The sequence below is a fragment of the Apteryx mantelli genome, chromosome 2, assembly GCF_036417845.1.
Source record: "Apteryx mantelli isolate bAptMan1 chromosome 2, bAptMan1.hap1, whole genome shotgun sequence".
Lineage (NCBI taxonomy): Eukaryota > Metazoa > Chordata > Aves > Apterygiformes > Apterygidae > Apteryx > Apteryx mantelli.
The window spans coordinates 92,613,283-92,639,575 of record NC_089979.1 but is presented as its reverse complement, the minus strand read 5'-3'; the positions used below and the strand labels follow the sequence as shown (position 1 = coordinate 92,639,575).

Below are 26,293 nucleotides of genomic sequence, written 5' to 3'. Positions count from 1 at the left end.
GAATAGAATTGCAGAAGAAGCCTGGAAAAAGGGATTGCTCCTGGGTCCTGATTTTACACGCTATATTGTGCCAGGTTTGCCTTGCTCAACCTACTAAAGTTGTCCAGTACCAGAAGGCCTTATGTCCCTGCACGTCCCTACATGCCCTGCCTCAGGCCATGCCACACACACCCTTAGCATCTTATAAAAACACCATTTTCAGGAGCATTCAGTGTCCTTCACTTTCCAAGACAGCTGTAGTAGCACAGGTACTCAGACTGCTCCCTGTACTGTGCAGGCTGAAAAGATAGAAAAGGAAAAAGTCCTCTCTTATGATAACCGTTTCACAAAGCACACAGCTTGCCTCTTCTCTGTGCCTACTTCTTGCTTTCTACTCTTCAACACAGATACTTAGACAAAACTTCAGAGCACTGCCATGTCCACCCTTCTGACAAATGCCTGGTAGCCCTCCAGTCCCGGTAGTTCTTCTGAGATATGGTTTGCAACAGAATAAGTCCAGCCAAAGCCTCTCTAAAACAAAGTGTGGTCTAGAGATGGAGGTGTCTGCAGAGAAAATCATTATGGGCAATAGTTCACTGTAATGTGTCAGCACTGGGGGCTACATATCTTCCTACCTCCTTTTCCCTCGACAGACACTTCTGAAAGGGAGTTACAAGCTCTGGCTGATCCTGTCTTGGAAGGCACATACTGTTTACCAGAGAATGGGGAAACAGAGGATACTGAATGTCCTAGGGGCCATGGCAGACAAGGCTGACCATACAGATGTAAGGAAAAGCCTGCCCTGGTGCCAGAAAAAGGCTGAGGAAGAGGAAGAGCCCATCTCTTCTGGGAACAGGAAGAAATAAAATTGGAAAAACTGATTCAGGAATTGTTTGGTACCTTTCCTTTTCATGTCCCTGGTGCTTCTGAGTTGAACCCTTTCACTATCTGTCTTTCCTCTACCACCGGAACCAGAGTGGAAGCCTTGCTTACAGCCTCCTTCGACAAGCATGATCTGGGTGTGGTCCTTGTCCTGGTCTAAGGAAAAGGCTTGGCCAAGCCTCATGAGACACTGTAAAAAAATTACCTTATGTAGAAGCCTGGATAGATCCTCTTCTGTTTTTCACATATTTTTCTGCTTTTGCATGTCATATCCAAATGCCACCACTGGCTCAGATTCCAAGGATATGTATGATTCTTGTGGTAAGACTTGTGAGGATGGGTGCAGGTGGATGAAGGCCCAGTTTAAACAATTGTCCAGCCCTGTAACTATGACTATATGCCATGAAGGTGAAGTACACACCCCACACTTGTCAGCCCTCTTCCCCACCTGAAAATGCTTCTGTTTCTGGCAGTGGGAGAGGGGAGACCAAGATGGAAGTTGGTAGAGTGGTCCAGGCTTGGAGAGGGAAAAAGTTATCTTCAGGGTTCAGCCCCTGCCCTCTCCTTCCCCTGATCTCCTACCAACCCTGTGATCACCGTGAGAATGACATTCGAGCACCCACCTCACCCAGGCTGCCTATCAACCATGTGGTCACAATGGTGCTGGGATTGCCATGTCCCTATGAGTCTGAATCTCCTTGTGAGCCACCCAGCACAGTATACATTAGCTCTCAGATCCTGCTGTGTGGGCAGACACTTCTCAGAGGCTGGCTTGGGAAGCCAAAGCAAAATGTTGTTTGGACAGAAGGAAAGCAGGTAACAGCCAGCAATTATAGGGACAGATTTTAAGAGACTATCTGTCTTACATAGGGAAGGCACCAGCTTATGAGGTTTCGTGGAGGACTGTGCATCTCTTACATGATTGGTGTCACAGAGATATGGAGGCAGGGAAGCAGAGTCTAGGAGCAGAGAGAAAGGAATGAAAGTTAAGGCCAGAGCCTATACTGCGTTATTGCTGCTACCCGTATGAGCATTGGTTCTGAATCAGATGTTGAGTAAAATGTGCACATATGGCCTCTCTTTTGCCTTCTTGGGATCTGGGAGCACTAGCAGTGGTAGTACCAGGCTTGGTTTTATGAGCAGGAGGAGCAGGCCCTGAAGCAAAAAAAAATTGTTTGGAATGACCAACCAGCACTCCTGCCTGGTTGCATAAGGGGCAATGGGCAATAGTAAAGTGCAGAGACTGGGCATACTGGTGGCTACCTGAGGTTCACTTACTCACAGTTAGCTGAGCAAAGATATACACCGCATAGACTCTGCAGATGATCAGAGTTTAGTCCACGTGTGTCTCAGAATGGCTGGAGCAGGTAAGCAACATCTGGTACAGTACAGATAGACACTCAGAGATCACCAAGCTGATACCAGGGGGTAAGAAAGAGAGCTCAGCCTCACTAGTGAAGAAAGACTGAGGCATCATCAGTCAGGCAGACTCTGAAGCCAGTAGTTCTGTCTCTAGTTCTTTGATAGTCAGCTAGGACTCAGTGGTTTTATTTACAATAAGCACTATTCATCACCACTGTTGCATTTGTGGTTGAGGACTACAGCCCTGAATTAAGCTGCTCTGAAGTCATGCCTAAAACCTAACAAGATTTTCTGTTTCTATTTCCTGTATTTGTCTCTGGGAATAAAGATATCTAGGGTCATGCATTCTGTCTCAGACATCCAAATAAAGCAATATTCTTTACACACTGCCACACTGAGTACTGCAGAATAGCTGTAGTGACTCATGATCTCATCTGAGATAGCAGATAAAAACCCTTCCTGTTGATACACACAAGACTAGCGATCCCCTGCACATCTACAGCCCACAAGTAAAATGGGCCAAAACCTCCTCTTTACTAGTAAGTGTTTCTCTTAAAGTAGCAGCTTCAGCTTTCAACCTGCTCATACTGGGCATTGCTATATTCTGCTGGTCACTCTTGTTATGTTCCGTAAATAACTGGCATCCTTTTCTGTGTGGTCAGTGGCATTCAAATGTTAACCAATTGACAAGGATCAACAGGGGTGAGCTCAGCATAAAATTATGAATCTTGCCTTAAATATCTGCAGGTTATAATTCATGCTCACCATCAGGTATTGGGAGTGCAATAATGAATGGAAGTGACAAACTGAAAAACACAGAAATACTTGTGACCAGTCTGTGTTTATAGTCTCATTTTTACCAGCAGCAAATCATCCTGCAAAGAGACTAGCAGAGCAGAAATTCTGAAAGCAGAACATTGATCAGCCTGCCAAACCACTAGTCCTTTGCATGGTACATGGCATAGTGTTTACTAGATTCCTCCTTACATTGGCCCTACAGATGCAACAGTGAAGCACGCAAGGAACTGCCATTTTTGCCTCCAGGTACAAAGGAGCCGTCATCCCAAATTTATTGCTGGAACCCAAGTGCTGAAGCACATGAATGTGAGCATCACATCTGTGATGCTATGAATTTAGTGTGCTTGTTGGTCCAGTCATACCCATACTCTTGCCAATTGTGAATGTGATTATTAGTTTGCCCTCTTAACATAATACAGACCTTGTCTTTTGTGGAGTCCCAAAATATATTTTGTGTTGGAGCAATATTTCTCAAACTTTTTTGTAGAAGTGACCTCCTTTTGTGCCTAACTGTCTTCCTGGGACTTCTTTGAATAAGACCCCTTTCTGGCCAAGGACCAGTGAACAACCAGCTGGTGGCAGCAGCAGTTCAGCTTCTCCAAGATGAGTGGGTGAGGACTTGGTTGTAGTTCCCAGTGACAGTGTGTGTAAACACATACTCCCCACTTTTGACAAATAGAGCCACTTCTAGTGATCTTATAATTAATCTAAATTTTTTTTAATGTTTAGTTCTTTCTAATCTTTTGTTACCCCTTTTGAACCTTTTCATGGTAGCTTGGGAGTTATAATTGTTTGAGGAACAGCCAGGCTAAAGCATCTCTCTTACCATGGTGATGACAAAGGTGATGTTAAGATCTTAGGAGAAAGAAGAAAGAGTTCTTTATCCCTTAATGTGTTGCAATTGATGTTTCTTAAGGCTGTGTGCTGTAAAGAGGAATATGAGAGAATGTATTTAGATCTGAAGGGAACACAAAGGTAAAGGATTGGCCAGAGTCAAAGCAAAAGGCTTTAGCAGGCATCAAAGATGAGTGTGTTGACCTGTAATTCAAGTGTGACCTTAAGAACACCTTATAGAATGGTTCTAATATTTCCCAATCTTTACTAAAAGCACTTCATGGAGTGCCATCTTCAGTCACATTAGCCTGTGTTTGTTTTTTTTAACTGCATCATTCTAGCAGTACATACTTTTAATCCAGTCTACCAACACACTCTGTCTTCTTTCTTTATCTCTTCTTTCTTCATCTGCTCCTCCAGATTTATGTAAAAATTCCTTATCATTGCCCCCTCAGCACATGACCTTTGTACATTGTATTATTAAACTTTATCCTGTTTCTGTTACTTCAGATGAGCAAGGGCTCTGGGATGCAGTTTTAAAACTTCAGGAGGCAAAAATGATTCAATTGCATCATAAAGTATCTAAGACTCAATTGCTGGAATTCCAGTATTCTGCCTTTAAAGTTGGGCTCCATGGGTTTGACTGTCTGCATATGTTAACTGTGTTTGCTTGGTTCACATTGATACCCATCTGTCACTTAGGTGACCTAGGGTCTTAGTACCTTCTTCTAGCTGAGTGTTAAGCTGTCATACTGAGCTGATAATAAGCTACCTGTGTGAACCCCAAAGGGGCTGGAGTGCTGCTCAGCCATCATACACTGCCTAGTGAAGCAGTTCTAGCATCAGCCCTCAACTTCAAGTAGAGTGGACTGCCGCTTATGCAGGGCACCTCTCAAACTCTTCTTGGAGTACAGAGGTATCCATCACTATCTGGAGACTTAGCTTGCAAAAAAAGGTGTTATCTAGGGCTCAGCTAAAAGCTCAGATACATATTGTTTGCCCCCACTTCAATGCAGGAGAGCTGTAAGACCTCCTTGATGGCTGTGGGTCTCTGTTTATATGCAGCAGTCCAGAAAAGTCTAGAAAGTCACTATCTACAAGGACAAGCAGGAACTTCTGCACCCAGGTAGAATGAACATTATACTGTTGCCATTCCTTCAAACATTGCATGAGATACACCTTCCTCACTATTTCCTTGATTTGCAGGGACTTTTACTTAATACCTCAATAGGAGAAAAAGAGCTGTTTAACCATAATAGCTGAGTTGCTGAAGCATAACTGCAAAGGGGAGCTTGTAACATGAATATGTGGCCAGAAGACGTCAATGTTGAAGGTGAAACAAGGTGAAGGATGCATTGTACTTTTATTTTAGGAGAAATTTATGAGTGTTTTGCATGCTTTACAGTAAGATTTCTCTCAGGATAACTAATCATATCTTGCATTTGTGCACAAGTGGAAGACTTCAGACATACTTGTGTGTATTTGAGACGGTGATCTCTGACACAAAGTAAAGGATGTTGCATGATTCAGAATTCCTGAATACAAATCTCTTAATTGGTAAGTAGCAATACTCCAAGGTGAACATCATGAACATTAAAAGCCTCTCCTGAACGTTTCTAAAGCTGTGCAGACTTAGAAAGCAAACAACCATACTCTCCAGGCCTCATTCTCAAAAGCTGTTGTTGTGATATACAAGCTATTCATTTATCTAACAAATTACCTTTGCATTTACGTGGGCTCATCATGTCTGTGGAGTGGAGGTTACCTCGTGTATTTTGTTCTTCAGAGGTAACTTCAGAGGATGTGTCAACAGTAATGCAGGAATGGGAACATGCCCATGCCCATGCCCATGCCCAGGCTTTTACATTTCTGGACACAGTATTGTTTTGTGTCTTTCTCCTTTCTTCATGTTTGTTGCTAGCAATGCCTTTCCTCTGAATAAACTCTGTAATAAGTGATGAAAGGAGGCAGACAAATAATGAAGAATCTAAGATGGCCAGTAAGATACCAGTAGATGTTGGGAGAAATCAGTCAGGCAAAGCAGGGAGAGACGAATACATAGCTTACTTGTTGGAAAATTGTGTGTTTGCAGATTTGTCAATTAAAACTTGAGTTCAATCTAGGGAGGAGACTCTGTCCCATGCTATCAAGGAATAGTACCTACCAAACTGATTTAGGTAAATAACTCTTTTAGAATTCCAGATCTAGAGGCTGGCCTGATCCTGAGTATGACACACAAACCCTAAGATTTTAATGCCACCTACAGCAATCTAGCTGCAGACCTGCAGAGGAAGGCAAAAAAAAAAAAAGACTAGTAAAAGACAAATTATTCATCAGGAGAAATAAAAAATCTTTCCAAACTCCAGTGAAAGCCCTGAGGCATGGGATTAATATAAGTATTATGCAAATCAGCAGTGATCTAGTCTCTATTTTCGCGCATTTGTGGATACCAACACATCAGATGCCCAGGAATTTATACGCTTAATTTTCTATCTTCAGGGATTCTCCTGTTCTGCTGTACAGTCATGTCCATCAGCTTCTCAGGCTCCATCTTACATGGTTGAAGGGTACTGCTTCCATATGCAGCTTGGAAGAGTATTCCAGCCCTTCATTCATCAGAGAGCTAGAAGCCTTCTTTAAATTTTCAGTTCAGATACATTCAGGATCACTCACTGTACAAGCATTTCATCATGTGATGAAGTCAATGTCCCTCCCTGACATTTACTTCTGAAACATATTTGTAAAGAGTTACCACCTCCCCATTCAGTCTTCACTGGGCTAGACTAAACAAGACAAGATCTAATTCTTCTGAGCAGAGGTGCATTTGGTTCCCCTAAACATCCTATAAATGCTTCTTTGCACCTGTCCAATTTAAGTAACACATTCTAACATAAGTGGCTAAAGCTGCACTCAGGCCTTACAGCTCTCCTACAAACAATATGCATCTCAGCTTTTAACTGAGCCCTAGGTAACTTTTTTTTGCAAACTCATTAATAATGAGAAGAACACTGTCAGAAAGTAACACCTTCTTGGTAGCCCCAGATAAGAACAAACTGACATTGCACTAGCAGTTGGGAGCTCTGAGTCTCCAGAGAGTGAGAGATGCCTCTCTACTCCAAGAAGAGCCTGAGAGGTGCCCTCCATCACCAGCAGCCCACTCTACATGAGGTCAAGGGCTGCTGCTAAACCTGAGCTCTGAACACTGTCCTAGTCAGTGTTCTGGTCAGTGCACAATGGCCAAGCCTGAAAGCAGCTCTCCAGGTAAAGATGTAGCAGAAATATCTGCCAGATGTCAGTCTATTTTTCACTCCCAGATGTCCTTACCTGCCTGATTCTGAAGTCACTGATCACTCTAGATGCGTTTATGCGCCTAAATGGAGCAACTGGTCCTGTTCCAAAGTAAGAACGGGGAGTAGTGTCTGGGAGACTGCAGACAGGTCAACCTGACTTCTGCACCTGGCAAATTGGTAAGAAAGTATAATAACACTAGCAGGCATGTTTCTACTTTATGTGATAATTCAGAATTCTGTAGAGAGAGATCATGCATCAAAATGCAATTTTTACAGAATTACAGCAGCCTTTTTCCAGTGTAGGTTACTCTTCAAAACCACAGAAGACACTGTTTTAGGCCACTCCTGGGGAAAAGGAGAGTATTTACTTGTAAAAGATCTTATGGAATATAATGCTGCTATATGCATAAACCATGCATTACTTTACATCCTCTGCACAACAGATATAAATACATTTTAGTTCTTGCCTTCACTACCCCCCAGTTCAAAGCATTTATTGTACTTTTTTTCTCTTTTCCAGTCTCTGAAGGAAAAGAGAGCTGTGGGGACAAAGATTCTGGGAACTGGGTTTTCCCTCCTGTGCCACACACAGTCCCAGGAGGATGGACCTACCCAGTCTGGAAGGGAGCAAGTATGCGAGGGACAGGATATATCTGCTGTGCCAAGGACACAAAGATTGTCTCATTACCCACACACAAACAAAAATACAGAAATACACACACACACACACACACACACACACACACACAAATATATGTAGACATATAGAAATTTACCTACTTTATACAGATGTGATTACATATCATTTTATATATGTATATACTTTATGTGTAATTATAGGTGTTTAGATGGGTATATATGTGTAATAAAAACATGTACACAAACACATTTATATGCAATTACATCTTTATATATGATTCTATAGTTTTTATATATCTACATTATATATTTTTTTTATATATCTATACACACTAAACTCTCAATATGATGGTGTGTAATTTTCTAGCGCTATGAGTCAGGATACATGCGTGCATATGTAGGTAGGTATGTATAATACACATGTGAGCATCCTTGGGTATTGCCCCGTGTGGCGGGGCCCGGCCCCGGAGCCCGCGAGGAGGCCCGGCCCGGCCCGGCCCCTCCGTGGCGGCCCAGCCGCTGCGCGGGGCCCGCGGTGCCGCAGCGCGGGGCGATGCGGCGCGGCCGCGCTGCGGACCCGCCCCCGCAGCGGTGAGCGGCGGCGATGCCGCGAGGCGCGTAGCTTGCGCGGGGGGGGGGGCGGCCCTAGGGGGCGCCGCGGCGGGAGGGTCCCGGCCCGCGTCCTGCGGCCCCGTGCGCGGGCGGAGTGCGGCGGCGGCAGCGAACAAAGGGCCGGGGCGGGCGCTGCCGCGGCGGGGGGCGGTGGCGGCGGAGCCGGGAGCCCGTGGACGGCCGCGGTGGGCGCCGCGGGGGCAGGAGCCGCCGGTGCCCCCCGGGGAGGGCGGCGTGGCGCGGGGACGAGCGCGCCGCGGAGCCGCCGGGGATTGGCTCGGTCGGCGTGAACTGGGGGTGATTTGGGGAAGCTATCTGCTCACCAGCGATTTTGCCGATTTCTGCCGGTTTGTGTGTGCTGGAGAGAAGGGGGGGGGTGGCTCGCTCCTTCTTCTTCTTTTCTTTTTTTTAACTTTTGACGGGATTATGTCCACGGCAGCGGAGCTCTGATGTCTCGGAGGGCAGGCCCGGCACTGCTGCAACGCTCCCCGCCGCAGCCCTAGCGGAGGCAGCGTGTGAGCGGCGGCGGGGCCGGCGGTCGGCGCTGCATCCTCCCCGCAGCGGCGGCGGCGGCAGCAGCAGCGCCAGCGCCTCTTTCTCCCCGTCCCCCGCTGCTCGGTGCGCCCACAGTAGAGAGGGGGGGCTCGCCATCCTCACGGCGCCTTCCCCTCTAGCGGGGGCACCGCATTTGCCAAGCGGAGGGTTAAACAAAAAAGGGAGAAAAGGAGGAAAATAGAGGCGCGCGCAACATGGCCACTCTGCTCCGGAAAATCGGCCTCATTCGGCTGCACAACAGGGACACGGAGGACCCCAAGCACCACCACCACCACCACCGCAGCAGCCAGCAGGGCTCCTCGCTGCGGGCCAAGGGCAGCCAGAAGAACAGCAGCAACAAGCCGCCGCCGGGCAGCGCCGGGGGCGGCGGCGGCTGCAGCAGCAGCAGCAGCAGCAGCAGCAGCAGCGGCGAGGGCAGCCCCGGCGGCCACAGGAGCAAGAAGGGGCCGGAGCTGGCGCGGCAGCCGGCGCAGCCCGGCCCGGGCGGCGGCAGGGAGAGGCCGAGGGAGGCGGCGAAGGAGCCGGGCTCGGCGAAGGAGAGCAAGGCGCCGCAAGGCGGCGGGGGCCGGCCCGCCTCGGCGCCGCTGGGGCCGCTGCCCTCGGGCTCGGCGCCGCTGGTGCCCGCCGGCCGGCAGCAGCACTGCACGCAAGTGCGGACCCGGCGGCTGATGAAGGAGCTGCAGGACATCGCCCGCCTCAGCGACCGCTTCATCTCGGTGGAGCTGGTGGACGAGAGCCTGTTCGACTGGAACGTGAAACTGCACCAGGTGGACAAGGACTCGGTGCTGTGGCAGGACATGAAGGAGACCAACACGGAGTACATCCTGCTCAACCTCACCTTCCCCGACAACTTCCCCTTCTCGCCGCCCTTCATGCGGGTGCTCAGCCCCCGCCTGGAGAACGGCTACGTGCTGGACGGCGGGGCCATCTGCATGGAGCTGCTCACCCCCCGCGGCTGGTCCAGCGCCTACACGGTGGAGGCAGTCATGAGGCAGTTTGCAGCCAGCCTGGTCAAGGGACAGGTAGGGGGGTCCCTGTGATGGAGCCATCTCTGTGTGTGTGTGCATGTGTGTGTTGGAAGGGCACAACGAAGGGCAGCGGGTCAAGCCCCTCAGTGGTTGACCTTGGCCAAGCCGAGGTGACACCTCTCCCTGAGGTTCGAGCGTCACCAGTGGGAAGGAGATAGGGGGACACACATGTTTTGCTCTTTTGGGGTCCCTTCTCGGGTAGCGTGGAGGAAATGTGAGGCAGCTCGGAGGGGGTGAGGAGCAAATGCCTCCATGGCATCCTCTTGCATGTCTTTTGTCCCTACGCCTGGCACTGCTGCTTGGTGCACCCAGACACTTGCCCCTGAGGAATACCACCCTCACCCTATGCCAAAAGGGTTTTGGGATTCAAGGTTTCAGTGGGTTTTGGGATTCAAGTCTCTGCCTCCTGCTCTTCACCCGTTAGTCAGCCATACTTGCTGGTCTCCTACTAGAAGTCCTACCACTGGCTTAGAATGCAACACCTGGAACTGCAGCTCCTGGCTCTTTGTCAGGTGCTGTCCTGTACTCCTCCAAATCATGCAGGTGGAGAAGAGGGGACTCCTCCAGCACCCTTTGCTCCCAGTTTTCAACTTGATGCACCAGACAAAGGATTGGCCCAGGGTCACACTTGGATTTCTTGCCTGAGCTGCTGGCAAAGTCAGGCCCCTTTAAAAATCTCACTGCCTGAAAGGAACAAATCATTTAGGATACATGCTTCAATTGCAGCAGTTAGAAAATTCCTGCCAGGTCTTCTTCTGGAGCAGTTTCTTAATTCCCTCAGCAGAGGATGTCAAATGATAGGCCATTTTCTCCCAGCTGAACACGTTGGTAGTTTATGCCCTTTTTTTTTTTTCTCCTGCAAATTATCCTTTTTTCTTTCTCTCTTGCAGAATATGCTTAGAAGAGAAGTATTTCATAGGGTAGTTTAAATAAATGGGTAAATACTTCAGCTGACACTCACAGCCTGTCCTTCTTTATGGTTATTATAGTGGGCAATATACACATGGCTGTGGCAGGCTGCTTTTTCTGCTTCACTTCATGGATGCCCTTGAACCCAGTGGACAAACACAGCTCCATGTCTATCAGTAAATGATGCTAAGTAACTTCTTCAATTTGTATCTGAGATAGGCGGGCAGAAAGAGTAAAATAATAACGTATTTTTTTTATTTGTTTAAAAAAATGAGGTTATTCCTGTTTGCCTCTATGGAACTGCTTGCATGAGCAGAAGTAAAGACTCAGTTTGTCTTAACACAAAATATTTATTTTAATTATTTAATGGACTTTTTTGTAAATGTCCTTTCCTCCTTTTTCCCTGTTTGATTCAGGGAAATACTGCTCCCTTTTTTAACCAGATAGTATTTTTCTCTGCACTTCATTTGAAGAGGTCAGGTTCCCTAGGTCACCTTGGGATATAAAAAAACATCTACCAGAAAAAAAAGAGCCTTAATTTACCTTGAGCCCAAGGTATATTGAAGTTTTGTAGCTACTAGTCTCTCTATTTGTTAATCCATCTCTTTTTATAATGATGATTATTTCTGATTATTTTAAACAGGATTTAGAAGGGCAATGCTAAATTCTCACCATTTTTTAACAATTGAATCTCTTTCTGCAGTACTGAATGTTCAGATGTAAAAAGGTTAAAGGAAGGTTTGCTGGGATCACAGAAGGACTCAGTAAAGAAACACATTAAATTATTTGATTAGTAATAAATATATAGTTACATGTTATATAACCTGATACTTTTCTTCCCTTAACCACTGAAGAGATTTCTAGAAAGTAATAATTTCTGGTAACAAAGGATGTTTGTGTGTGCATTATTAATAAACAGATTTAAGATAAAAGAGTTTCAATAACATCCTTCCAGAAGTTGAAAATGTTAATTATAAAAAAGAGAATGGATATGTGCTTGTGGGATAAAATAAAAAATTGAAAAAAATTACTGCCAGTAACTTAGTAGTTAAATAGTTATAAAATGCATATTTCAAAGTCTCATGATGTGCATTCCAAGTTAAAATGTTAATAGATAATATTAATAAATTTAATTTCTCTGTTACAGACTTGTAATCTGTGATGGATTGCCACTCTGTAATCATAGCCAGGCTCTATGTAATGGGAGCCACGTTTCTGTAATCACACTCGGGTTATGTAATCTTGATTCAATTGCATAATACAGCTCAAAGTGCAACAGACACTCCTGTATCTCTGTTTCATTTTTTATTTTAAAGGTTACCTTCATTTTGACTGTAAATTCTGAATGAAAATAGGGTCACAAAAATGTTGCAAATGAAGGTACTGCATTTCCCTGAGCTACAGGGCTGATTTTGGATAACTCCTGTCATGCTGTAGACAGTCTCATTGGCTACAATGAGGCTTCCTGAACAAATAATGATGACTTACATCAGGCTAATTGATTGCATTTCTGTAAATATTCTGTACTACAGTACAGTGCGAAATATTAAGTAGGCTTGTTAGTACTCAGAAAGGTTGAAAGAACTAGGTCGTATCGCCACTTTCTAAAAATGACAGTGCATGAACAAATGATACTTACTAGTCCCCGCTCCAGCGAGAGACTGTGAAGCTGGTGTAACCAGTGCTGTGCTAATACGGTGTTATAATGCCCTGTGTGACTTTGTAAATCTTCATAGCAGGCCTTATCGTATCCACTGGCAAGATCTGTCTCAGTATGGATCCAACCTGGCTCCCATTACAGTCAAAGGGAGCCTTCCCCCTGCCTTTAATGGGATTTGCCTTGCAAAGTATATGGAGAACTGGGCCTTTAGCAGCATTTGCAAGAATAAATTAAGACCTTTAAGATTAAAAGAAATGTCACTAATTAGTAGTTTGATGATTTAATGCAAAATCGTTGTAAATAGTTGAGCCTGTGACATGTATGAAAATGTGCATCTTTAATATGACAGCAGAAGTGAGTAGGCAGACCTGAACTTTTCACCAGCTTACAGTTTCATTTTATTAATTTGAATGATAAAACTAGGGTGGTTAATTTCATTCACTGTTTATTATCAATCCTGTTTCCAAATACTAACTATAATGTTGCTGTTTAATGGTGTTTTTTAATTCTTTGGAGAAAACTGTGGTACTACTTAGTTTTTGTTGAACCTAAAAATAACCTATGAATCTATATAGCTTTTTTTTCGACAAAGTGATCAAAAAGCAAATGAAAATAACACTGAAAATATGTTTTGGGGCAGCCAAGACTCTTGACAAATTCCGATTTTTTTAAAAACAGATTTAACAGATTTTTGAAGAGTAAAATGAAAACTCAAATAATTAATTTTGACATTTTGCAAGTGAAACATTTGATCCTGGAGTTAGGCTCATAAGAAAACTGAACAAATGAATCAAAGAAATGGAGGAGTAGCACCTTTCCACTGCTTTTCAGCATTGTGCTTAAGGCACTGCCCTTCTATGTGGGGAAACCTAAGTTCAGATGCCCCAGACCTGAGCACGAATGTGAACTTGGGCATGTCTCCTGGGAAGTTTTAAGGTAGGGTGGGTGTTTCTCCAAATTCAGCAAGCAGGAAGCCCATCCCTCAGGTGACCTTGCTTGAGGGATGCCCTACATCATGGGGTGCAGCAGCACTCCCATTAGGCCAGGAATTACTTTGTGTTTCTGTGCATACCCTTGCTTCCTATCACAAATATGAGTGTTTTTTCACTGTGAGTGCTTTTTATCTGGAAAAATGTTTAAAATGGAAGAGAAACAGTTTCTGTTTGAATGAAACAATTCAGTAATCCCAAATTATGTTTTTTTCCCCCCAGTTTTTAGGGGAGAAATACCTGTTAATTAACAAGTTGGGATTTGTTTGGTTGGCTGGTTCAGCCATTCAGCTGAAAAATCAATTATTCACACATCTCTAGCCAGTATCTTGGGTGGAATTCTCAGTACATCAAAGGCCTAAAACTGTTTATCTGTCTGAAATCCAGAATCTTACTTTAAAAACTTTGTGTTGTCCTTAACTCAACTATAGCCTTGGTTTTAAGAGGATGACACTGTGCTTGCTTCCTGTTAAGCTCACTGCCTTCCCTCATACTGGGCAAAGACTTGGCCCTGCTGCACCAGTGAAAAAAATAGCTATTAGTTGCTGTTGGGCTAAGATTTCCCCCAAAGAATTAGGATGATACTAACAAAATAATTTAAATATCAGTTGTTTGCTCTCCTGGAGGCAACTGTTTAACATTCTTGTCTAGACAGAACCTCCCATTTATATCTGTTTATCTAGGCTCTGGAAATTGCGTGTTTAGTGTTATTCCTTGTTAGCGGCACACTTTAAAAATGTTTATTAATAATATGAACTTTAAAACAGAGATTTTTAAATTAATCTATTATTATCAGTTTTCTGATAGCAGTATCATTGTCATGATAATATTAATAACTTTTAATTACTGAATAAAGGAAGCTGTAACAGTGCCAGTCACTTGCGATTATTATTGAATAATGTACATGACTGAGGACAGCATCAGTGTTTGAAGGAATATTCTCACACTTGAAAGCATGGCAGATAATATGGCCCCAACTGAGAAGAAAGGGACTTTATCCAAAAGTGGAAGAGGATTTTATGTCCTTTAATAACCTAAACCAACACTCGCACTTTATGTTTAGAAGAAAAAGATACCATAGCCTGTTTTCTTTGATGGTGTTAGCAGGCAGTTTGAAAAGTGAAATAAATCCATGATTCCTTTCACTATAGAGAATGATCTGACTCTGGTTTAGTAGAAGTTTAAAAAAAGACAAACCATGTATGGCAATGTAGGAATAATACATCATGAATTGCTCACTTTTTTTAAGAATGACTGAAGTAGCTCTACCAGATGAGGACTTTGGGCCTAAGCTTGTAATAAAAATGATCAGCAGCAGTCTTGTCCTCCATTTATGAGTCCCTTGTTCTCTTAGTGGATGCTGGGGACAGGCCTACTGGCCAAAGGTAACTATCAGCTACCAGATCATTCTGCAGATTACAAGAGGTAAAAAGTTCTTTGTTTTCAGGAAAATATGCCCTCATTCTCCCCGTAAATAGGATGAGCATGAAAATTTTGTCAGGACATGCTGTCCTGAAATAGGAAAGGGAAACCCCTAACTATGAGTGCTCTCACTCTTGTAGGCTTCTGTATAAGGATTTAAATTAAAATCAAGATACAAGTTGTAATTAAGATTCTACTTCCTGAATTCTAACAAAAAATATCAGTATATAGTACTTCCATCACTCACATTTTAATATTAGAAATATCTCAATGGAATCTTGTTAGTTTGCTTCAAGAGTTATGTGGCTTAGACGAATATTGAACTAATTTATCTTTCAATTTTTAAAATACTAGTATCACAGCTGACTTCTACTGGATTGAAACAATAGAATGATATCATCACTGGGGTTATTTTATGAAAAACAATATACAGAATGTATCTGTCAATCATAGTGTAAATGGCTTCCTCTTCATCCTTTCAAACAAAAGTATGAGTGAACAGATAGCAGATGGGACTTACATAGTGTCCAGAAGGTCAGCAGACTGCAGGTCTTTCACATATGTATAGCAGAAATTAATTGCAAATCCATGGGCTTTCACCATGCTCCAGATACTAAGTTTGAGGACTGTAGCCATGAATAAATCAGATAATCTCAAATGCTACAGATATGTGTAGAGAACACAGCGGTTGCTAAATTATTTGAAGCCATGTTACTGTATTAGGGCCTTAAAAAATAAAAGTGGCTTGTGTTTTGCTTTTTGTTGAGCAAATTATGCCAGTTATCATCAAAGGAAGGAATGTTGCTATAGGTCTGTGGTTGAGAAACACAACAACTCCTATACAAAGATTACAGAGGAGACAGAGAATGTGATTATGGAGTTTGTACCCTATGAAAAGATATAAACTCTGAGTCAAAGAGGTAGCAAATAATATTATTTAGTTACAGAGGAAAATCAGATGTGTTGGTCTTCTAAGATTTTTCTTTTATTGCCATTAAGAAATCTCAGGTTTTCAAGCTGAAGCTTAAGAGGGAGCATGTATTTGCTATGATGAGATGCTGGGAGTGATGAATGGGCTGGAAGAAACACCATTCATGTGTACTCTGATATATTATTGTTCTGACTATAGACTGTATTATTATGCAAATAAATTCTACTGAGAGGAATGAAGACACAAGGATTCCAACTCATTGAATTAGGAGGTTGTTTTAATTCTTTTAAACAGCAGAAGGAACATAATCTCCATTCTTCATATGCTTCAAAACATAAAAAAGAAATTTTTTGTAGAGATTTTAAAGTACTTTCAGTTATCATCCTTATTGTTAGAATAGTCATCAATTAAGTTAAATCCTAAATTGAAACAAACTGCTTCTTTTGAAACATGCTTTTCTAGCAGGTAGAACTAATTCTTCCTTGTAATACTTGGGTGATCTCCTAGTAAGACTGCCACAAATCTAACCCCAACTAAAAACTGTGGTAATTGAATAGATTCTAGAAGTTGCATGACCAAGCTGCACAGGACTGTGACAGTACAGTTACCTAACCCAGCAGGCAGTGAAATCAGCACTGCATTGGGAGTTGCTTAACTTCTATTCACTTTTCTCGCTGTTACTTTGATAAAAATATGAAAAAGCATAAGATAGGGAAAAACATAGGTGTATTTTGCTGAAGATGAACTTACATTCCATATTGGTCTGCACAAATAGGTAAGCAGCCACCATACTTTAGGTGTTCAAGTGACTCCTGTTCTGAAACAGAATCAAGGTGACAATCATCTAGCTTGCCCCATCCCAGTTAAAATGCAGATTGAGGAGTGGTACATAAATTATGCTTGTACTCAGCTGTGTGTGACAGATGCATGTCACATGCCTTCCTCATGCACATGGAGGTTCTGTTGATGAAAAATGTCTTTTCTATCTACTTCATGATTTTGTGCATGTTGTCAAATCAAACATCCTCAATGATTTAATCCTCTTCTGCACAGGCTCCTCAAAATCCACAGAACTTCTACAATGACCTCTTGGTAGAGTTATAAATCAGTAACAATCCCAAATCTAAGTCCAAAGATGAGAGAAAATGAACCTGAAAAAGGAAGAGTAAGCCAGCTTTATGAAATGGCCTGGAGCTCAAATGCTTCTCATAGTCAGGTTTTATGAGATGAGGGATGACTAGATATTTGTCTTGGTCTTAGGTTTGTGTTATAAATGGTAACAAAACCCCAGATCCAGTGAGAAGTGTGGGACTTATTTCCATAGTATGTGCCCATAAAAAACCCAAAGCATCACAAGGAAGAGGAAATTGAGGTTATTAATCTTGTCAAATTTTGTATAAACTTCTGTAAATGTCAAATTTTCTATAAATTCCACAAGATTAAGGATTTCTATAAAAATATAATTAAAGTGTTTTATAACTATTCAGAAAAAAGGATGTTTCGGGCCAGTTAGGCTGAGGAGAGATGATCCAAGTATAACTTCCAGGTTTTGCCACTGACTTCAGGTACAACTGCAATTAAGTCACATAACTACATTCCTCTTTCCCATCTATAAAGTGTAGATAATCCTTTTGTCAAAGGTGATCTGAAGATACATTCTTAAAGCACTCAGAAATGGAGGCTATATGAATAGACATCCATGCGGATCAATATGAAAGAAATATAGTCAGGAGAGTGACACATTTGTACAAATAGCAAAGGAAAAAGCACATCAGTTTGTGACCCTAGTGCTGCCAAATTTGGTCCTAACTCAATTAAATGTTCCCAAAGGTAGTCTGTTTTTTTGTTTTGTTTTTTGTCATGGTGAAACTTTGGGAAATGTGGAGCTAAGCAGTGTTTCTCTCCCTGCTGCACTCATCCATTCTTCTCTGGGCTGTAGCTTCTTTGGCTTTAGAACCCAGCATGAAGAATGGTTGGGTTGGGTTAGGTTGAGTTTGTTTTGGTTTGGTTTGGTTTACAACTGTGGCTTTGTTTAACTTGGTTAACTGCGGTTTCACGAGGTGGACGATCTGTGGGCTGACACAAAAGAAGGTCGCCATGTTCCCAGCTTTTTCACCTGGACTAAAACCTGCTTTCAGTAACTGCTGTCGTCTGATTCCATAGAGATGTAGTCCAGGGGGCTCAGCAGAGAACTGACAGAGGAAATGACTCATTGTCAGCTAGTCTAGCAGGTAACCTTTTGATGGCAGAGGAGAGGGACTCTCTTTTGACAGAAGCCCACCATTAGGCTAGTTTAACCCATATTGTAAGACCACATCTTCCTCACTAGAGGAGTTAGAGGCATATTCCAAGAATGTCATTAGCTGTCAAAATTCTCTTGTCCTTTTGCCAAAGCAGAGTTCATCCCACCCTTAAAATGCAGGGAGGAAGTTTCTTAACCTTCAGCTATATAGAAATCATGTTGTTGGCTCTGTGTTGGCTATAGGGAAAAGCAAGGAAAAGCAGTGCAGTGTTATGTAGCTGTCAAACAGGAATTAGGGCTGTAGGTGTTCATATTGATTAAGAGCTAGTTGCACATAGACTGCACACAGACTAGTGAGTGTTAATAATTACTCAGCTGGAACTCAGATTTCTTTTCCTAGGCAATGAATAGTCACATTCCCAAAAGGAGCAATTCATAGTATGCTCCAAAGCTGGAACTTGCTGAGTTTCCGCTTCTTTCTAGGGATTATTCTTGCAAAGGAGTTTTAAAAGGCATAGAAATATTGCTTCGGAAATTACACGTTTACAGAAAAACATTCAATCTTTAATTCACTCGTGCCATGACATTAACAGCATTTGTCTGTGTCATTTTCTATACTACTTCATTTTAGCTATAGCTATTAATTATATATAGTGCAGTATAAATTGTATGTCGTTTTTGAGATATGCTTAACTGTGTCTCTTCAGTACATTAAGGAAAGAAATTATAACCATGTAATCGGGAGGGGAGAGAGTGTGTACATTGAACTCTAAAATTGATGTTATGGCACATTGCAGTCAGTCATTGCACTGAAAGCATGATACTAGCCCATTTAAGCATTGCTTTAATTTTAATGACCAGATAGTTTCTCTAAAGCCAGTAGAAATACTTTTCTCTAAAACTTGCTTAAATATTCTAAAAAGGACCAGTTTAGGCTTTAGCATTATTTACCTGTTTTACTTATCTGAAAACATTAGACCATATTTGTGTAGTATGCAGCTTTGAATGGTTGAGGCGCAAACCTATTAGTCACTGGTACATTAGTGGAACATGTGATATACGAGAGTCTCATATTGTGCTCCAGCTCTTAGAAAATCTGATTTTTTGCATCATCCATGGAGAAGCCTCGGACAGCAGACCTACTTGAAAAGTGGGGCACATACTTGCAGGTGTCCTTCCTGTCTTTGGAGGGATCACCACAGGTACAATGTGTCATGGTGAATTCCTCCTGTCTTTTGTGTACCTGTCTGAACCTTTGCTCATTTTCTGTCTCTTGCCATTTACCTGGTGGTGGGTCCCTAGAACCTGCTTCCTTGTGGGCACAGAAAGCTGCAGTGTGGCACACCTGTTTAAGAGGTGAAGGGAGGAAATTAAACTTTACTTATGCTTCCTTATGCCATCTTAAATTATGGGCCATATTTAGCTCCACGTCAGGAAGGCAAGTATCATTTGCCCTTGAAAGACCAATCTTGAGTTATTTGCATATACAGAATTAACAAAAGGAATGCAGGACTGAGGAGTTTGCATTAAAACTAGTGCTGACAGCATCAAGGCCTACCTGCTTCTGAGTCTGTGTGTTAGGTGTGTACTGTTTGTAATAAATACAATTTTTTGGTAACCAGACGAGAAAAGAAAGTCTGGATGGGCTTGAAGGGTTGACTGTGGCATCTCGGAGATTGCAGCATTGTGTAGCACAGGGACTTAAACTATTTTCAGGATAACCTCAGTCATTTAAGGGCTGATGGCTGTACACAATACATCTCTGAAAATTTGGGACTTGCATCAGTACAAAACATACAAAACAGAGTGAAAATTGTATCCTTGGAGGTTTCAAGGCCTGGCTACACAGTGCCACAGCTGACCTGACCTCAGTTGGCAGTCCAGCTCCAAGCAAGAAGGTGGACTAGAGACCTCCAGAGGTCCCTTCCAACCGGCACTTCTTTGGTCTTGTGGTTCTGTGAGAGGTTGGTCACTGTTTGGTAGTTCAGTGCTTTCAGGTAGTGCCAAAACTGATACGGCATGGAAGAACACCTGACACTGTACACTATGCCATTGAGCAAAACATTGGTTTTATGTCTGGGAGCTACTATAATTGGTTTGACAAGAGAGATAAATACTTTCATTGCTGCCACAGAAATCCCCTTGAGGCCATTCTGGTTCTGGAAATACCAGAAGAAATTTTAGGAATGTTTTTCATGACACATAGGCCTAATGTGGGCGGAAGCATGGTTGTAGTGGGATTCCAAAGATAAAGAGGCTTCGTATTTGGTGTCTCTGTACAGGACTTAAGTCTGTCTTTGGACCACTTCATGACATGATGTTGGAGAAGAGCAGATATAGCAAAGTGTTGATAACACCGAGGGACTTTAAAGACCTATTAGATGTTAAGCTGAATATCACTGAGGATGTTCTACAATGTCACACCATATTCTAGAGGAGGGGGCATACAGATGCACCGATGGTTTGGGAAAAATGTGGAAACTACTGTGGCATCCCTGAGAAGTAGAAAAACTGCCAGATCACACAGTTTGCCCACAGTGCTGTGTAAATGAGGGTGCCAAATCCTGTGTGAGATTTACATCAGGTCTTTTGCTGAATGTGGAAGGAGAGAGTGGTCCCTCTGTACCACCAGGGTCCTGAAAAGGCCACATGTAGCAGACGGTACCCCAGGAGGTCCTCTCCCAGCACAGTTAACAGGATTCTAGCCGGATCCTGAGCAGCTGTTTGTTCAAAGCCGTTAGTTCAGAGAAGGAGCGGATGAGTGACGTGCATTTGCTCACAGTGCCGTGTAAATTAGGTATAGTAGGAGCACAGATGAGTGAGAAGGCTTGGTGCAGCACGCATCCTCCTGCATTTTAGCACGGCTGTGTAAAAACAGTTGGATGCTGTGGCATTACTTTCATTTTTCATGTTTCTGGCTTGTTAAAATTATATCTTGATACATGCATAAAGTTACAGCAGATAGTAAAATCTGAAATGTTCTCTCTGATTCTTTATTTTAATTGGGTTTTTCAGTTATGAAAAGTGTCTGAAAGTATTGCAAATATTTAAATAAGTTCTGGTACAACTTTCTTAAAGATGTCATTAATATCTTTATGAAAAGCTTTCTTGGGTTTTCTTTGTTGCTTTTAATCTTTTGTGGTATTTTCTCATTTTGTTCAGATATCAGTTTGATGTCTTTTCTTGATTGGGTGCCAGGTGCATCAAAACATTGGCCATGCAAGTGATCTGTCCTCCTTACCATGGCTGTAGTGACAACTTGTGTGGTGTAGAGATTAGGCAATATACAGTTGTGTGCAACCGTACTATGAGCAGTACTGTATTTACATACCATATTTACTATATTTATCATATTTACAATATGTGGCAGCTCATAGTCTCCTGGCCAGAGTTAAAGTGACTGTATGTTTAAGTAGCAACCTGAAAACATCCTGTAGTCAGAACCAGTAACAGTGCCTGTTAAAATAGCTCTCTGACATTCTCTTTTATAATTATGTGCAAACCACCATTTTTAGTCAACCTTGGGAAAAGTTTTGTGAGAATGGTAAATTGCTAAAAATCATTAACACAGTCAATATCACCCCAGTATAGTCTCAAAAGTGTCTGAATTGTTTTGATTGAAATTCCATGCTTCTTTTTCTTTACTTCAGATTTACATGAGGCACCAAACAGGGAAACTTTCAGCCCACAAGGTTGAATTTTATCCAAATTATAAACACCTGGCAGGATGTCGGTTAATAAGAGACAGTGCTAACCATGCCACCCATAGTGGCTGTATAAGTATATAGAAATACATACATGGAAACTGGTAGAATTAGCTAGTCTTTGATGATGCAGTTTACATACAGCCTGCGTATGGTTCCTGAATGCACTTTAGAAGTGGATTTAATGATTTGTTACATTAATAACAAGTATGAAAATATACTTATGGAAGGATGCTCATTTCATGTGCTCTAACTGCAGTAACATTTTAGGTGGCATGATAGTCATTGCAGTGTTGGAAGGCCAAAGAATTCTTATGTTCCTTGTTTCAAAGCAGTAGGTAGTTGACATTGAATATGAGTGATGGTTATTCTTAATGCAAAGATCCTATTTCTAGGTACAGAATAGTATTAGTACTATGACAAAGCTGAGGAAGACATAGATCATACTGTACTGGGTGCTATACAAACAATTAAAAAGGTATCAAAGCCTGAAATGATAAAAAAAATCATATGTGCAAGACAAGAGATGGCAAATGGACCTAATCCATAAATTAGGTAGTGGAGTAGGTTCATGAAGTTATATTTGCTTTCAAAAGTACTTCATTGGTGAGATTTTGAGGACATCATTTCCTGTGCTGATTTCACCTGCTGTTGGACTTTATCTTTTCCTATTTTTCTCTAAGTATACTTCCAGAGGAAGCCTGGTTTAGGAAGAAGATAGAAAATATGTTTTGTAATAACAGAAGTACTCCTGCAGGATATGTAAGATAATTAGCCAATAAGAATGTGTTAAGTTTTCAGCACCCAACTGGAATAGCAATTCTTGAGAGAAAAGCAGTATTAGAACTAGGACTCATGAGATTTTGAAAAATATTACCCAGTTTTATTTAATCATTCCTTTTGTCAGAACTAAAAAGGAACATTTGCTGAGAAAATGTATTAGCTTGGCTAAATCAGGTACCGTTCAGCTCATCCTTATCTGGGAAATACTAATTGCTGAATTAGTGTGGGGATGGGGAAGTTGTCTTTGCTGTTTAGCTTAGCAGAAGAGTATTTAAGAAGCAATATGCTAATAGCCTATAAATGGGGGCCAGGGGAAAGGAGAGGAAAAACATCAAATGGTGAAATAGCTATCTATGAGACAGAACTATGTTGTCACAGAACCAAATGGGTATAAGTTGACTGTGAATAAATCCAGTCTGCCAGTTAAAGCCTGTTCCTAATCTTTAGATAGGCTAGGCTCTGAAACAAGTGAAACCACATATCAAAATTACTCATTAAAAGAGGAGTAGGAAACAGCTTCTTTAACTCTTATGGCCATAATTTTATTGTAATAATAGCAATGCTGAACACAAAAGCATATCCGTGCAATATTGTGACAGCTTTCTAGGAGGAGATGATTTGTCCCAGCTGCAAAGTAACCTCATTAATTTTGGTCTGTAAAAATAACTTTGATACACTGAGGACAGAGTCAGTTGCAGGGTTTCTTTTTCCCTTTTTTCCCTTTTTTTCCTCCACATACCTAATTATTTTTTCATTATTACTTGTTCCATTGATTAAGAATGGCAATTTTCAGTTTTACGTTCCAAATTGGCAGCAAAACATGGGAAGCAAAAAATACAACCTGGCCCAACATTTTCAGCAAGAGTGCAAAAATGAGAACATATTAACTTGGTTCTTAATAGCTGTAACACTGTAGTATGGTATCTGCTCATCAAATACTATTTATTCAAACAAAGGCTTTCAGCAGTCTATCAGTTTATAAAATTTTTTAGACTTGTGACTATAATAAATGTCTGTTATGTGACAAATCCAATAAGCATGAATACTTTAAAGGGTATTATTGTTGTAGAGTAGAATAAATCTGCAGCTCTGTTTCTTTCTTGTGTCTCTGTTACTCAGTAATTGCCATGGACCAATGTGCAAAATGAGGTAAGCTATTCATAACTCACTAAATGTCTATGTTGCCAAAGAAAGATTTGAAATTATATCCTGCTGTGCATTTAGAGGTAATATTTAATTCCAAACTAATAATGATGCTGTATGTTTGAGTGTTTATATTTTCATTTATCATCAAACCAATGTGTTGTGAAGGGGGAATAAACAAAGTAGGGTTTTTTAATGCAGTTTGGAAGCAAGTTGGTTATAAGGTACTTCTCTTTTTAAGAAATGCTGTGTCCTCTGCTCAGGCCTGCGCTTGTGATCATATGGAGGCATGAGGATTTAACACTGTTACACTCCAAACATTTTATGGCAAAGATCCCTTCATTTGTTTGAATAGGTCCCAGCATAACAGAAAGAGATATAAGCTGTGTGGCAGCCACAGCTTTTCACTATGCTCGGGGCAGTGTGCCAGCACATGGCTTCTTTGGGAAAAAACAGCCTAGCAGATGTTTTTTCTCCTTTACTGCATATCATTTTTAATCATCACTAATAACATATTTGTCCCAGTTTGGGAACTCTCTTTTCTGGTATCTGTAAGTGAATGCCTATCGGTCTGACTTGTTGAAAACTTCAACTGTGGTTTTCAGCTGCATATTCATGGGTTTAATGAAGGTTTTCTCTTTTGTTTGGTGCAGGGCCGTATCTGCAGAAAAGCTGGCAAATCAAAAAAGTCATTCAGTCGTAAGGAAGCTGAAGCAACGTTTAAGAGTTTGGTGAAGACCCATGAAAAATATGGGTGGGTCACCCCACCCGTCTCTGATGGCTGATATTAGCAACCAGCACTTGGCAAAAATGCTAAATAAAAGTACTATGACATCTCCTCAGTGCTGTACACCACCCATCCTTTTCTATTTCAGCTTCAGTTAGATACTGTGAATGTCAAGGAGACACCTAAGTTATTTATAAACAGATGTGTTTACAGAGGAAGAGGAAAAAAAAAAAAACTGTTTAGGATTATATTTCAAGATTGGAGACCGATCGTCATTGAAGTCACCTGAGCGGATGTTGAGATGGCATCATTAGTCCCCATTCGAACCACATTGTCTGAAGCTTCTTTCCATGAGAGCAGCACCAAACAGCGGTACTGGAAGGTCTATCCATTACTGCTCAGTTCATTTAAATGTAAATGAAACAGTTAATATTTAATAGGGAAGCAGTGCATTGCAGGTACATTTGCTGTGCTGTTTATCTTTGTCTCCTAGCAGGTCAACATAACTTGAAGATTTGTCTTTATGTGGAACTGTGGTCTGCTGTGACTAAATTTAGACCTTATTTGTGCTCTATATATGACCTTTAATTCATAAATGGAACAGAATTACAATGATGAAAGGTTCTAGTGTTGAAAAATTATTAAGTGGAATTACCCAACCAGCTACAATATGCCATCTATGCTGATATTGTGGTGTGCTGTTCAGAAACAAACCAGTGCAGTTAACTGGAGGTTAGGTGATTTTTTTTTAAACACACCCACTCCAAAGCCTGGAGTGGCTTATGGTAGCAGAACCGTTATTAAACCTTCCAGTACCTTTTACAGTAGCATGTGACCTGTCAGTTCTGCAAAATGGCAAAACAAACAAATGGAAAGGGACAAAGCAACCTTAAAAAATTTATCTGCTTAACTTTAAAATGATGTGCCAGTAACAGAGTAAAACTTTTTAAAGCAAATGAAACATGGTTTGTAAAATGATTTGCATGACTGGATTTTTTTTTCTTTTTACTCAGTAGACATTGTATGTACTTAGAGCCCAGTATCTGAGAAAACTCCCTGTTGTATATAAATCTCCTATTATTTAATCATTAAAATTTAAGTTTTCTGGTGAACAATTTAAAAAACTTTTTAAGGGACTCCAAAAAATCTGAAGGTAAGGTTTAGAACATTATAAGGAAAGCATTAAAAAAATGTGGAATTGAAATGGAAAATCGTATTGGACACATGCTGAATAAAATCACCAGTATCGTTTTCATTGCCTCAAGAATTCAATCATTTTGGCCAATTTTTGTATTCAAAGTAATAAATTCAGTACTATGAAATTCTAGAAACCTTATAGTTATATGCATTGTGGTAATATTTTAATTGAAAGTACGATATAAGGTTGATTGTAAGACTTTGGAGGAAAAAAGGTACATGTGTGAAAGCACTTTCCATTATATGTCTAACACGACCAAATGAAAATGGTTGAGCAGCTTCTGGTCATATTACAAGAGCAGTGGAGACTGTAGAGAGAGTTTGGGGGTTTAGAGTTTGATTTCAAACTGCACATAACAGAGAAGAACAAAAGAAGAACAAAGAAGGAAGGAATTAGAATGCAAACGAAGAAGTAGCAAAGCAAGTATCCAGCACTCTGACCGCTTGTGAGCCCCACCTGGTGTGCCTTATCTTGATTTAGACTGCAATAAGAAATGCCTTTTACCATAAATATGCACAGATTCTACTCTGATTTATCCCATCCTGTTTTATACTTACAGACAGTAGCATGATTCAGAGTGCATCAAATAATTTCCACCTCAAACTG

At 41.5% G+C, this 26,293-nt stretch overlaps 1 protein-coding gene across 1 annotated transcript; it reads left to right on the top strand.

The window, feature by feature from the left end:
* The first annotated feature begins 8,589 nt into the window (after window positions 1-8,589).
* On the top strand, window positions 8,590-25,740 carry UBE2QL1 (ubiquitin conjugating enzyme E2 QL1). Its single transcript, XM_013952531.2, has 2 exons — window positions 8,590-9,973; window positions 24,416-25,740. The coding sequence occupies exons 1-2, from the start codon at window positions 9,146-9,148 to the stop codon at window positions 24,545-24,547; spliced, it is 960 nt and encodes a 319-aa protein (XP_013807985.2). The 5' UTR covers window positions 8,590-9,145; the 3' UTR covers window positions 24,548-25,740.
* Window positions 25,741-26,293: the final 553 nt, after the last annotated feature.